The sequence below is a fragment of the Euleptes europaea genome, chromosome 1, assembly GCF_029931775.1.
Source record: "Euleptes europaea isolate rEulEur1 chromosome 1, rEulEur1.hap1, whole genome shotgun sequence".
In the NCBI taxonomy this organism is placed as follows: domain Eukaryota; kingdom Metazoa; phylum Chordata; class Lepidosauria; order Squamata; family Sphaerodactylidae; genus Euleptes; species Euleptes europaea.
This window is the reverse complement of record NC_079312.1, coordinates 144,763,749-144,776,261: the sequence shown is the minus strand read 5'-3', so window position 1 is coordinate 144,776,261 and position 12,513 is coordinate 144,763,749. Positions and strand designations below refer to the sequence as shown.

At 42.7% G+C, this 12,513-nt stretch overlaps 1 protein-coding gene across 1 annotated transcript in view; it reads left to right on the top strand.

Annotated features, from left to right (window-relative positions):
* The window catches only part of CEP95 (centrosomal protein 95), a 52,306-nt gene that overhangs the window by 15,848 nt on the left and 23,945 nt on the right, over positions 1-12,513 (top strand). The window contains exons 7-13 of the mRNA XM_056851879.1: positions 218-337; positions 4,233-4,435; positions 4,622-4,679; positions 5,893-6,012; positions 7,540-7,663; positions 8,265-8,400; positions 10,612-10,726. Of these exons, the coding sequence (XP_056707857.1) occupies positions 218-337; positions 4,233-4,435; positions 4,622-4,679; positions 5,893-6,012; positions 7,540-7,663; positions 8,265-8,400; positions 10,612-10,726 (876 nt within the window). The remainder of the gene's footprint in view (positions 1-217; positions 338-4,232; positions 4,436-4,621; positions 4,680-5,892; positions 6,013-7,539; positions 7,664-8,264; positions 8,401-10,611; positions 10,727-12,513) is intronic.

Sequence of the window (12,513 nt, the reverse complement as noted above, 5' to 3'; positions counted from 1 at the left end):
TAATTCTATTGGGGGACGGATTGGGTGGTGAAATACTACATCCCAACACAGCCTAGACGAGCTCATTTGATACTTTCTTGCCACAGTGGAAGAAAAGGGGCACTTCAGATGCATTTCTGGTTTGATAATTTTCTCCAGAATGTAATGACTGAAGAGATTCAGGGTCTGGTTTTATTAAGCATCTGCATTTGACTGTAACAGAATTTCTTTCCCAAAGAGTTACCAGCCTCAAAAGGGATCTCAGCAAAGACTGCTGAGCCAGAAGAGCCTGCAGCTTTTGCAGAACAGTCTAGTATACCCTCCAGCAGCGGAAGAACACTTGTCACAGAAACTGAAGGTGAATGTCTAGTTACCTCTCTATGAATGGTCTCTTTTCATTTTTCAGTGGTATGTTTAGTAGGCAATGTGGCAGTAATATGGGAAAGATTTATATTCCCCTTGCATTTCACCTTTGTTTAGTTGATCCCATGTAGAAGGAATGTGGTATGATTACCATGTGTGAAGGAACAAATTTGCAGACTCTGTTCCCTCAGGTTCCAAGAGCTCAGAAAAGCCCTGCAACTATCCCATGTATCTGCCCAGAAACATTGCACCTTTCCCTTACTTCCAGGGTGGGGGAACCAACTTCTCTCTGGGTAGTAGCCACTGACTCCAAGAAATCTGAATGAGTATCTAGGCAGATTTGTACATCTTGGGTCCTCGGCCAAGAAGCCCTTGAACCCCCACCCAGGTCAAGTGGGTGTGTCAGAGGATCAGTCAGAGGTACGTCATAAATGTCCTTTATCCCACAAGCAATGTCTCTTTTCTCCCCAAGGTCTAACAAGGTGGAATGACATCAGCTTATGCTCCAAACCATTATGCTCCAAGGATAACCTTTTAGTCATTACCATTCCAGATCACACGGCCTCTGGGATATCCAAACAGTCCTCCAGGTCCTCCGCATCCATGGGTTCCTAGTAATTCACCCTTTGGCCATAAATATCTGGACATTTGGATTTTCCCTTGTCTTCAGCGGAAACTGGGGACCACAGGAGATCGGGTAGGGGTTAACCTTTTGTATGAAAGGAGGAAAGCTCATGTCTGAGCAAGTGGGCAGCTAGTTCTGAAACCCTCCTTGAAGAAATTATGGCTATGAGAAACCTCTTGTTACTACAACCAATCATTTGTTACTACAAGGAACTCTGCACATGCTCTGAGGAATCTGTTACAGCTTAGGTAACATGTACTTAGCTGAGTTAGTTCAATTTCATTGGTTTTTGTTTGAAAATCTCTGTGCTGTGTTACTGTGCGCCTTTTCTCTATATTTTGTTTTGCCCTTTTCCTACCACTTTTTGAATCCAACTGCACTTCCTTTTTTCTCTCTTTTATAATAACTTCTTATAAATATATTTTTGGGCTTTGCTGAGTATAATCTATTTCTCTGGGATATTTCTCATAATCTCTTCCCCATGTGCTAAATTGCACAGGTGGTACATATTTGTTATAAAGAATTTTCCAGGGTTTCCACCCTGTTACTTGGTTATTGTTCTAGTACTATGCTAAAAGCATACCTTCTCAGCGGGTCAGTCTAGACGTACTCAGGAGGTCACTGAGTGGAGGCAGCAGGTTATCAGGGTGCTTTTCAGGAAACCCTTGGTCTGAGGGAGTTTTCCAGCAATAAAAGGTGCCTTCACACCTTTCCATAACATTGTCACAGGAAGAAAACGAACACACCTGCAACAGTTGTACCAGAAGGTCCTCCACTTTCTCCAGGATGGATGGAATCAGACCCAGCACTTTCGCAGGACAACCTCCTTCCAGACACAGACGTAGCTTTTCCTAAGGGGAGCAGCTCTAATCCAGTCATAGAATCATCGAATCAGAGTTAGAAGGGACTACCAGGGTCATCTAGTCCAATCCTTTGCACAATGCAGGAAATTCACAACTACCTCCCCCCCACACACCCAGTGCCCAGAAGATTGCCAAGATGCCATCCCTCTCATGAACTGCCTAGGTTCATAGAATCAGCATTGCTGACAGATGGCCATCTAGCCTCTGCTTAAAAACCTCCAGTGAAGGAGAACCCACCACCTCCTGAGGAAACCTGTTCCACTGAGGAACTGCTCTAACTGTTAGAAAGTTCTTCCTAATGTTTAGCCGGAAACTCTTTTGATTTAATTTCAACCCGTTGATTCTGGTCCGACCTTCTGGGGCAGCAGAAAACAACTCAGCACCTTCCTCTATATGGTAGCCCTTCAAATACTTGGTTATCATATCCCCTCTCAGTCGTCTCCTTTTCAGGCTAAACATGAATGGTTTTATTTGCCAAGATGCCCTCCCTCTCATGAACTGCCTAAGTTCATAGAATCAGCATTGCTGACAGATGACCATCTAGTTTCTGCTTAAAAACCTCCAGGGAAGGAGCACTTACCACCTCTCGAGGAAGCCTGTTCTACTGAGGAACCACTCTAACTGTTAGAAAAGTCTTCCTAATGTCTAAATGGAAACTGTTATGATTTAATTTTAACCTGTTGGTTCTGGTCCGACCTTCTGGGGCAACAGAAAACAACTCAGCATCATCCTCTATATGACAGCCCTTCAAGTACTTGAAGATGGTTATCATATCCCCTCTCAGTCTTCTCCTTTTCAGGCTAAACATACCCAGCTCTTTCAACCCTTCCTCATAGGACTTGGTCTCCAGACCCCTCACCATCTTTGTTGCCCTCCTCTGGACACGTTCCTTCTTATCTACATCTTTCTTAAATTGTGGTGCCCAAAACTGAACACAATACTCTAGGTGAGGTCTAACCAGAGCAGAGTAAAGCGATACCATCACTTCACATGATCTGGACACTATAGTTCTATTGATACAGCCCAAGATCATATTTGCCCCTTTTTACTACCGCATCACACTGCTGACTCATGTTCAGTGTTTAGTCTACTAAGTCCTCCCACTGAGCATCGTTTCCCTTCATGGGATCGCCTCAAGGTGTTGAGAGTTCTACACAAACTTCTATTTGAGCCCTTGAAATTGATTCCACTAAGAATTCTGTCTTTCAAGGTAACCATTGTCCTAGCCATAACCTCTTCAAGGAGGGTTTCAGAACTAGCTGCCCTTCTCAGACATGAGCTTTCCTCCTTTCATACCAAAAGTTAACTCTTTGTTTACAGGGATCAGGAAATCCATCTACCTTCACTCTGTCCTCATCCCAGCCAACGTAAGGAACATGACTAGCATGTTAAATGTCTGGAAGGCTGTCCACATCTCTTAAGAGGATCACAGCCTTCAGCTCTTTGGGTGCTTTGTTTGTCTCCTTACCCAATAGCATGGAAAAGAAGGCATTATCATCAACCATAACTGGATGAATCAAAGCATGCAATTCCCTGGCTTATGTCATTCAGCATCTTCTGTTGTCCTCAAATGTTGCCCATTTTTCTAGAGTGGCCACTTCTGCAGCCCCCTCTATTGCAGAAATCTGTATGCCAGTGACTTGGGCTTTGGCCTCTATCTTTTGAGGCACTACAGACTGAACACATTTGCCTCGGCTGATGCTGAATTTGGCTGAGGAGTTCTCTAAAAGGTAGTTCCTCAATGACTCCTCCTCTCTGTTGTTCTTATTTAGGATAATATCTTTTCAATATCCTATACAATATCTTCTTCTACTGATGGAGAACAAAACATCGGACTACCCTGAGGGTTTCTTCTCATTTGTGGACTGGAAAATACCCTTTCCTCCCCTAGCTGGCAGAGGAGGAATTGGAAAGGAACTCCCTAGGTCCAGAAGGGAGATGTGTGTCGTCGTCCCCCACACACACACACCTATTCTTCAGAATTACAGTATCTCCAGTTACAGGTCTCCAGGGAGAATTCTTTCATTTGTGGTTGCTACATGAGAGGTGGATCAATCTTCCTCAAAAGTGTGATAAGACATGAACTGGAGGGTGGGGGTCAAGCACCTCTTCAGGGTATTAGAAACCTTTGCAAAAAATTTGCATATGCCCTGCCCATGGAGCAAGGAGGAGGTGCACAACCTATACAAGGTTACCTTCCAATCCACTGATGAGAAGAAACCCTCAAAGTAAGTCCAATGTTTCGTTCTGTAGGCTCTGAGGGGAAAATGCTTTAGTCAGCACAGTCCTAATTAGTGTGTGAAAATTCCATAATTACTTGCTTTTGTCCAAAATGTTTAAGGAAACTGTCTAGCTGTGTGATTGATTATGCCTCCAAACTGTTTTATTTTTTTGTCTCTAAGGATCAGCAAAATTTGCCAGGTTGCCCAGCGAGCAGCCGAGTTCCAGTGCCAAAAAACTTGGGGAACCTATTCGTTCAGCTGTTGCTTTGCAGCCACCCTACCAGCCTTCTGTACCTAGGTGCCCTTACCAAGATGAAAGAGGAACTAGAAATTCCAGCAGATGTCCTCCAACATTGACTAAACCTCAGAGACTTCCTTTCCCTGTTGTAAGTGATGAATCTTCCCTTATTTCTGCTTCTATTGTCAGCATCTCTTTTGTGGTATGGTAGAATTGAATTGAGTCGAGAGAACTTAGCAATGGTTCAAATAGGCATCAGCGTTGGGCCTTTCTGTTTCATCAGGAATTCTGTATTAGGAACCTTACTGGGCTTCTTTCATTTACTTTACAGCAGGCAGTACCCCTTGGGCAAATGTCTGAAACACTTTCAAGTGGCATCTTTACTTCTGGTGAGAATAAACCTTGATTAATATTGCACTGTAGTGTAATATTTCTTTAAATACCGTTTTTGCTGCTGCTTGGATTTAAGTTCCTGTCAGGGGATGAAACTGGTTTTCATGACTGTGATCTTTTTACAAAATGTATCAAAATGTCCTAGCTTTACAAACATTACAGTATATACTTTTAGCTCATGATTTTTCTTCCCAAGTAAATCTGAATTGTGGTGTTTTGTAAAGGTACAGAGAATACTGTTAGATCTTCATCTCCCTCTTAACACTACCATTCTCAAGACTTCTTGGGAGAAGATATGACAATTAAGATGGTTTAGCACAGATTTAAGATTGTGTGCTGGTGTAGTGTCAAGATAGGCACGCATTCTTGTTGGCAGAAATATTCATTTACATTTAGGTCACCCCTTTAAGGCATAATTCAGATGTGTAGTGGCCAAATAATGTTAGCTCATAATGGGAACGAACCTGTTCCCTCCCTCTGTCATGTCCAAAAAGTTAAAAGACTTCCATGTATGCAGCAATTATGGTCTGCACTCTTCCCTACAAACCAGGATTGCAAATCATGTAGCAGAAGGGAGATAAGCCCGATAATTTCCTGATCTTATTCCTGTAGCAAAAAACTATGTTTTTTTTACTGTATTGTTGTTGTTTTCTCTGCTGCAGTATCTGTTTTGGCAAGTAATGTTGCTGAAAACACACTAGCAATAAATGTTGCTAGAGAGAAGTCATTCCAGAAGATATGGTTAACCATCTTATGGTAAACTTGCCAGAGATAAATAATACTTGAACATTTAAAAGATTTGGGTCAAATTGACAAGTAAAACATTGTATGTCAAATTACGTTGGCAAACCTTATAAATGGGTTCTGTTTTTCCATGAAGACAATCGTACAGCTGTCAATTCTTTAGATTTCCCCCTGTTGTCACTAGCTATTGCCCATAGTCTTGTTCTCTTGTATACAAAAGGTATTGTTCTGGATCCAGATCAGCACAGAGTTCTGCTTGTGCAGTTAAGTTGTCCTTCTTGTACTTCCCTGTTGCAGGCCCCTGTGCCTCTCCCAACTACTCTGGAGAGTAGGCAGATCCTCCAGAAATCTATGGCATATGGGGCTAAACCTGGAGAGGGGCACCCTTACATGAGTGGAAGAGCCATCAGTTCACACAAGAAGCCCTCTAGAGTCAAGCTAATGTGTGATTTTTTTTACTGTCAGATCTTCCAACTGGAGGTGATGAACCAGGGTCAAAAGTTGTTATAAAGAAGCCAGATGTAGCTGATGAACTGGTGCCAGAAGACAGCGTGGATGATGTAGGAAAGGTAACTGATACTTCTCTATTCTATTGGGTGTAGATTTTTATTTATAGAATTTATGAATCACCAGTGAGCCCCAAAGAACCTTGGGTAAGGTACAATATTAAAACACAATACAAATTAATTTAACACGGAGGGAAAAACAAAATGCACAAAGTACATACTTTACAAGCCAACAAAAGAAGCCAAGGCCTCTTCTCCAAGAAGCTTACAATTTAAACATTCAGCTCAGGTGAAGCAACAAAGAGGAAGAAAAAGAGAAAAAATGCGTTTAGTTCCATGACGTGTATTTAGCCCTCATGCCCTACTGAAACTAAGATCAAAGGTATGCCCAAAGGCTTCAATGAAAAGGTGGAGTTTGAGGAAGGATATTATAGAAATAGAAGGCAGTATCATAAAGGTTATCTGGGGGGCACTTGTGGGATAAAGGACAGCACAGAAATAGGAGATCTTTGGAAGTCTGAGTGTAGTAGAACTGGAGGAGTGAAGGTCACAGGCAAGAGCAAGGTGTAAAGGCCCGAGAGAGCTTTGAAGGTAAGGACAATCAGTTTATACTGTATATGGGAATGATGAAGTGAATGTAGAGGGTTTATGGTATTTTAGAGCATTATAGTGCATTCCTAAGGAGAGTTACTCCATTCTAAGCCCATTCATTTCCATGGGCTTAGACTGGAGTAACTCTCCTTAGGAATGCACTGTTAGTGTTCCACTGAAGCAAAGTAAGGAGAGGTTTTTTTTGGTGGGGGTGCATAAATCTGTCAGTGTTATCTGATGTTTTAATCCTGGCTGTGTTTAAACTATATTAGCTCTTTCAGGTCAGCGTAACACTGCTTACTTAATTTGCAATACTCTTTGTTTGGTATTCTGTTGCTATCCTGGTCCCCAAGTATTGAGGACTTATCTACATTGGCTCTTATAACAGCTCAAGTATCCACAGTGTTTAGTTCTGTTCTAATATTGTTTTGTTTTGCTCTCATACCTTTTTTCGCATCAATGGAAGTCCTTCAGAAATCATTCTGATGTTGAAAAGTATACAGTGTGAAGGACTTGTGAGAGGTAGTTCTTGTTAACTAGACACAAGAATGAGTGACTTTAAGGGATGAGTGACTTTTATTTATATTGACTGCAATTATGTATCATATTTTAAAATCATGTTCTTAATGAGTGAGTGACTATTTTTATCAAATATTTATTGGTGTATATAGTCGTTATCCTGTTACTATGTATATATTTTTTATCTGCTGGTCTTGGACCGTATTAAAGTTATTAATTGTTTGACACAAGAATACTGAGAACTGATAGGATTGCTTTTCCAATATTAAGAGTGCTTGATTTATAAGGAGTTAGTATTTTTGATGCTGGCTATTTGGCACTTGGCAATATTTTATGTCCTTTGAAGAACTGATCTGCTGTAGCCTGCTTTTATAACATGCTGGTCCCATTGGCAGAATCTCAATATATTGTGGTCCTCACTGCTCAGTTTTAAGAGTAGGCATTCTGTTCAATATATCTTTGGCTTTTTCAGTGACAACTTTTCTTTTCCCCTTTTAAAAGGAAACTGATGAGAATGTTCAATATAAACCAACTTCCTCTTTTAAGGAAGACAAGTCACACATGTTTACATCAATACAAAGCACAAGATCTAAGCAAAAGAATCTGTTTAATGGGGAAAGGTATGTGTTTTCTTTAGACTACATGTAGTTATTGTAATTAGGATTTTCTTCCCATCAACCTGACGATACATGCTAATAAAAGTTACATTTTTCACTTAGTTCAAGAAGAGAAGCCCACTCATGAAAATGAGTGAAGTACGTATGACATTTTTTCATTTGGAGAAATAGTATTTCAAATACATAGCTGTAGGTGCTGCCAGTAGGACTGGTAGGACATACTTCTCTGTATACATACCAGTATGCCAATCCTACTGGCAGCCCCTATGTCTTTAGCTACGTAACTGTTTGTTTGTTAATTGGATTTTTATCCTGCCTTTTCCCGACCGAGGTTGGGCTCAGGGCTGCTCACAACCAGAACAGCAATGTCAGCAACTAAAATACAATATATAATAAGAATACAATAAATTATAATTAAAAACCTGTGATATAATCCTAAAAATTTAGCAGACTAAATACACTGTATCTATATATAGTTCCATTGTGTTGCTGAGACTATGTTCTGGGGGGCGGGGGCGGGGTGCTGCTGTCCTTTACAACATACCAAGTTTTTCTGAAACCAGATAAGTTAAAGTTTATAGCGCAACACCTTCTGTTTTCTCAGCCAGCATGAAAGCTTCATCAGAGACTCGCTTGCAGAGGTACCTCTTTGCCATAGGAGGGTAAAAGAAAAGCTGTCAGACCAAGAGCTACACCAGATGTCTGAGAAACTCTCCCGTAGGCTGAATGAACTAGATGTAGTAAGCGAGCACTTTCTATTTTTGATAACATTTTCAACCAGCTTAATGCAATATTCAGCTGTGAGGAAGCACAGCCTGGTGAATGGTGTGGGAGCACCCAAAGCTCCAACAGGTGCTAAGGTTACCTGACTAATGTCTGGATAGAATTCAGTAGACTGGGTCTGTTCTTCCAGGGATTAATCTGTTTCAATGCCCAGTGTTAAAACGGAGACAGAAAATCAAGAGAGGCAATGACTCTGATTTTTATTCATATTATTACCACAAATTATTAGTACCACAAATTATCAATTCCAAGGATTTGAATTATCGGCACCATGGGCATATGAATACATGTGTATTCAAGCCCATTTGTCCATCTGTCCAAGGCCCCCACAGGTCAGCGTAGAAGTTGGGTGGGGAAGAGGATCAATGCTGTCAGCACATGAAAGGAAGACAGAGAAGCAGCTAGCAGACCGTCTTCTAAATGCTTGATTTTTTGCAGCATGCTACATGTAAAATGCTGCTGCTGGGATCACTGGCTTATCTGCTCTGCAAGTGATTTTAGGTCTTGCTTTTTTGCTTGTGAAACAGTTACAGGCTGGATTATATTAGCTTGCTCTGTGGTGGCCTGATCATGCGTGGTACTTGCTTGGTGGTAGGAGCCTAGTAAGCATCTCCTTACCTTTCCCAGGCTTTCTGAACAGACTTTCTCTTTTCTGATGTCAGTGGTGATGTACAACAATGTATGAATGTATTTTAAATTATATGCATTTGGAAGAGGTGGGAGTGATTGCTTTAAAAATGATACCTGAATTATTATATGCAGATGAATTATACAGCTATTTTATCTTAATCTGAAGAGCCCCTGGGCTTTTACAGCATTCTGCAAGGAGCAGCAGTTAACAACTATAAAAAGACTAAAATCTTAGTTTATACCAAGGGATATGTTAAACATAGATGGCAGATTGATGGGCATGATACAGATCAGGTGAAGACTTTGACGTATTGAGGTGTAGTCTTCTAGTCAACTTGTTCGTGCATGGCTCAGATGACCCATGTTATCGAGAGTGCCCAAAGAATGGTATCTGGCACCCTGAAATTATTATTCTTTTAGACTGGAAAATGTTAGACCTGAAAACGTTAGATATACGGCAGTCCCAGGAGCCTACCTGTATTTTCTGGAGTCTAAAAAGCTAGAAGGGCGTTTATGCTAGCCAGAAGCCATACCTTACCCTCTGATGTACTGGAGGGGAAATATAAGAAAACATCCTATGAGCAGAGATTATGTGCTTGCCCACAAAGAGACATTGAATCAACTGAGCACATATTGCTGGAATGTGCCTTATACAACAAAATCTGCAGTGAAACTATTGGGCCATTGTTGGAAAGATTCCCAGGGTTATATATTACTCCAATTTTATCCAAATGTCTGGGCAGATCTGATCAATGTATGCATCCATTCTTCTTGCAGATTGCCTTAATGAAACTAAACTTAAATCTATGCTATGGCTCAGTCAATAATGAAGCTTTAGTCTTTTTATTAACCACAATATATTACTGAAATCAGGGCTTAACAAGGTTAAGATTTTTGTTTGTTTCTTGTATGTTTTGTTTGTGTTTATTCTGTTGATGGTTGATCTTGGGTCGTAATAAATGAATTGATTGATAGCTTTAAAGATGGTCGTGTACCAATGCAATGGAGGTATACATATTCCTGCTTGCCTTATTCTGTGTGTGCATCCTACTACTGGGCAATACTGGATAAATTGTGGGTGTGTATATGTGTATATAAGAGCCCCATGGCGCAGAATGGTAAGCTGCAGTACTGCAGTCCAAGCTTTGCTCACGACCTGAGTTCGATCCCAACGGAAGTCGGTTTCAGGTAGCCGGCTCAAGGTTCACTCAGCCTTCCATCCTTCCGAGGTCGGCAAAATGAGTACCCAGCTTGCTGGGGGTAAAGGGAAGATGACTGGGGAAGGCACTGGCAAACCACCCCGTAAACAAAGTCTGCCTAGAAAACTTCAGGATGTGACGTCACCTCATGGGTCAGGAATGACCCGGAGCTTGCACAGGGTACCTTTACCTTTATATGTGTATATAGGTTGCCCAATTTTAATGACCTTAGTTTTGGGGAGTAAACTAGACTGCTGTATATACTTAAAGTTGAAGTGGAGCACTCTATAACACCACTATAGATTACTGATTAATAGGACCATTCTTTTTAAACAACAGATGTTAAAGAATGCTTTGAGTGAACGAAGTAGGGGGGAATCACCTATTGATGAAGACAGACTTTCTCAGCATAGCGATAGTGTCATGGATTACCGTGACATGAAGCTAGAACCAGGTAATGCTTTGGATTGTTAAGTTTATGAAGCGTTAGTGACTGTTCAGCATGTGTAATTTATTTACTTCCTTCTACAAGATTATGATTGCTATGGAAGGGCCACAGTAAGATTAAGCTAGCAAGGTTTTTAAATAAAATCAATGTTATAATGGTATTATCTTGAACTTTTACAAGCTTGAATCTCATTCTAAGATTAAATGGGCCTTGGAACAGGGGGTAGCATATCATCTACTGTTCTATCCTGAGAAAAATTACACCCTTCTAAGCCCACTGGAGAGCCAGCGTGGTGTAGTGGTGAAGGGTGGTGGACCCTAATCTGGAGACCTGAGGTAGATTCCCCAGTCCTCCACATGAAGCCTGCTCGGTGACCTTGGGCTAGTCACAGTTCACTCAGAACTCTCAGCCCAGGCAGAGGCAAACTGCTTCCGAATGTCTCATAGAATCATTGCTTTGAAACCCTTACGGGTTACCATAAGTCAGCTGTGACTTGATAGCGCACACACACAACCTAACTAATTTCAGTGTATTTCTGAGAGCGTAACTTTTGGCTGGGCAGCCTTTCTGTCCAGCAAGCCAAGCGCCTGCAGTTGCCCTAGCACAGTGGTCGGCAAACTCATTAGTCAACAGAGCCAAATATCAACAGTACAACGATTGAGATTTCTTTTGAGAGCCAAAACGCCTTTTAACAACTATTCATGCACGGAAGGTTTTGCCTTGGATTTGCCGCTCTCTAGATGCACATTTTCCCCATCTGCATTCTCAAAACTCTGCAGGGGGGCTTATTGTTGAGTTTTGAGAATCTGGATGGGAAAATGTGCATCGGAGTGGCAATTCCAAGGCAAAACCTCCCATTCATAAATGGCCAATAACCCCCCACGCAGAGTTTTGAGAATCTGGATGGGGAAAATGTGCATCTGAGTGGCAAATCTAAGGCAAAACCTCCCATTCATAAATGGCCAATAACCCCCCACGCAGAGTTTTGAGAATCTGGATGGGGAAAATGTGCATGTGGAGAGTACAAATCCCCAAAAGAGAGTACAAATGAATCAAACATGGCTTCGCCCCCCGGGCCCTGACCTCCTCCTCCTCCTCCTCATGAACACACACGAAGCTGCCTTATACTGAATCAGACCCTTGGTCCATCAAAGTCAGTCTTGTCTACTCAAGACAGGCAGCGGCTCTCCAGCGTCTCCAGCAGAGGGTCTTTCACATCACCTACTTGCCTAGTCCCTTTAACTGGAGATGCCAGGGATTGAACTCGGGAGTAAGTCTAATGGAGGCTCACCGACAAACTGAGGAGTCGCTCCGAGGGCGGAAAGGAGGCGCGCCCCTGCACCACGAGGAGCCCCGCCGAAGGCTCCAGAGGAGCCCAGATAAAGCAAACTAGGACGGGGAGAGGGAGGCCACCTTGGTTTCTGCAGCCCCACCCAGGAAAACCTTCGGGGGGGGGGGCAACAGGCAGGCGGGCAAAGCCAGCTCTTCTTCACCGCCCTTCCTCCTTTCCCCCCGTGGGCTCAGCGGCTCCCCATCCCCGCGCACGGCTCGACCGCACCGCCGCGGCACCCACCTCATCCTCCCCTGGCAAAAACGCTTCGGCTGCCCAGACCGGGGCGAACTTCTCCAGGACGTTGGCGTCCCCGGCTTCTTTCCTCCTCCTCTCTTTCCCCTCGGAGCAGGAGCTCTGGATATTAGACTCCTCCTCGCCGCCGCCGCCTGGGCTCCTTCCTTCCTTCCATCCCCAGCCGGCGTGCCGTCCACCCGTCCGCCTCTCTGCCAGCCAAAACCAG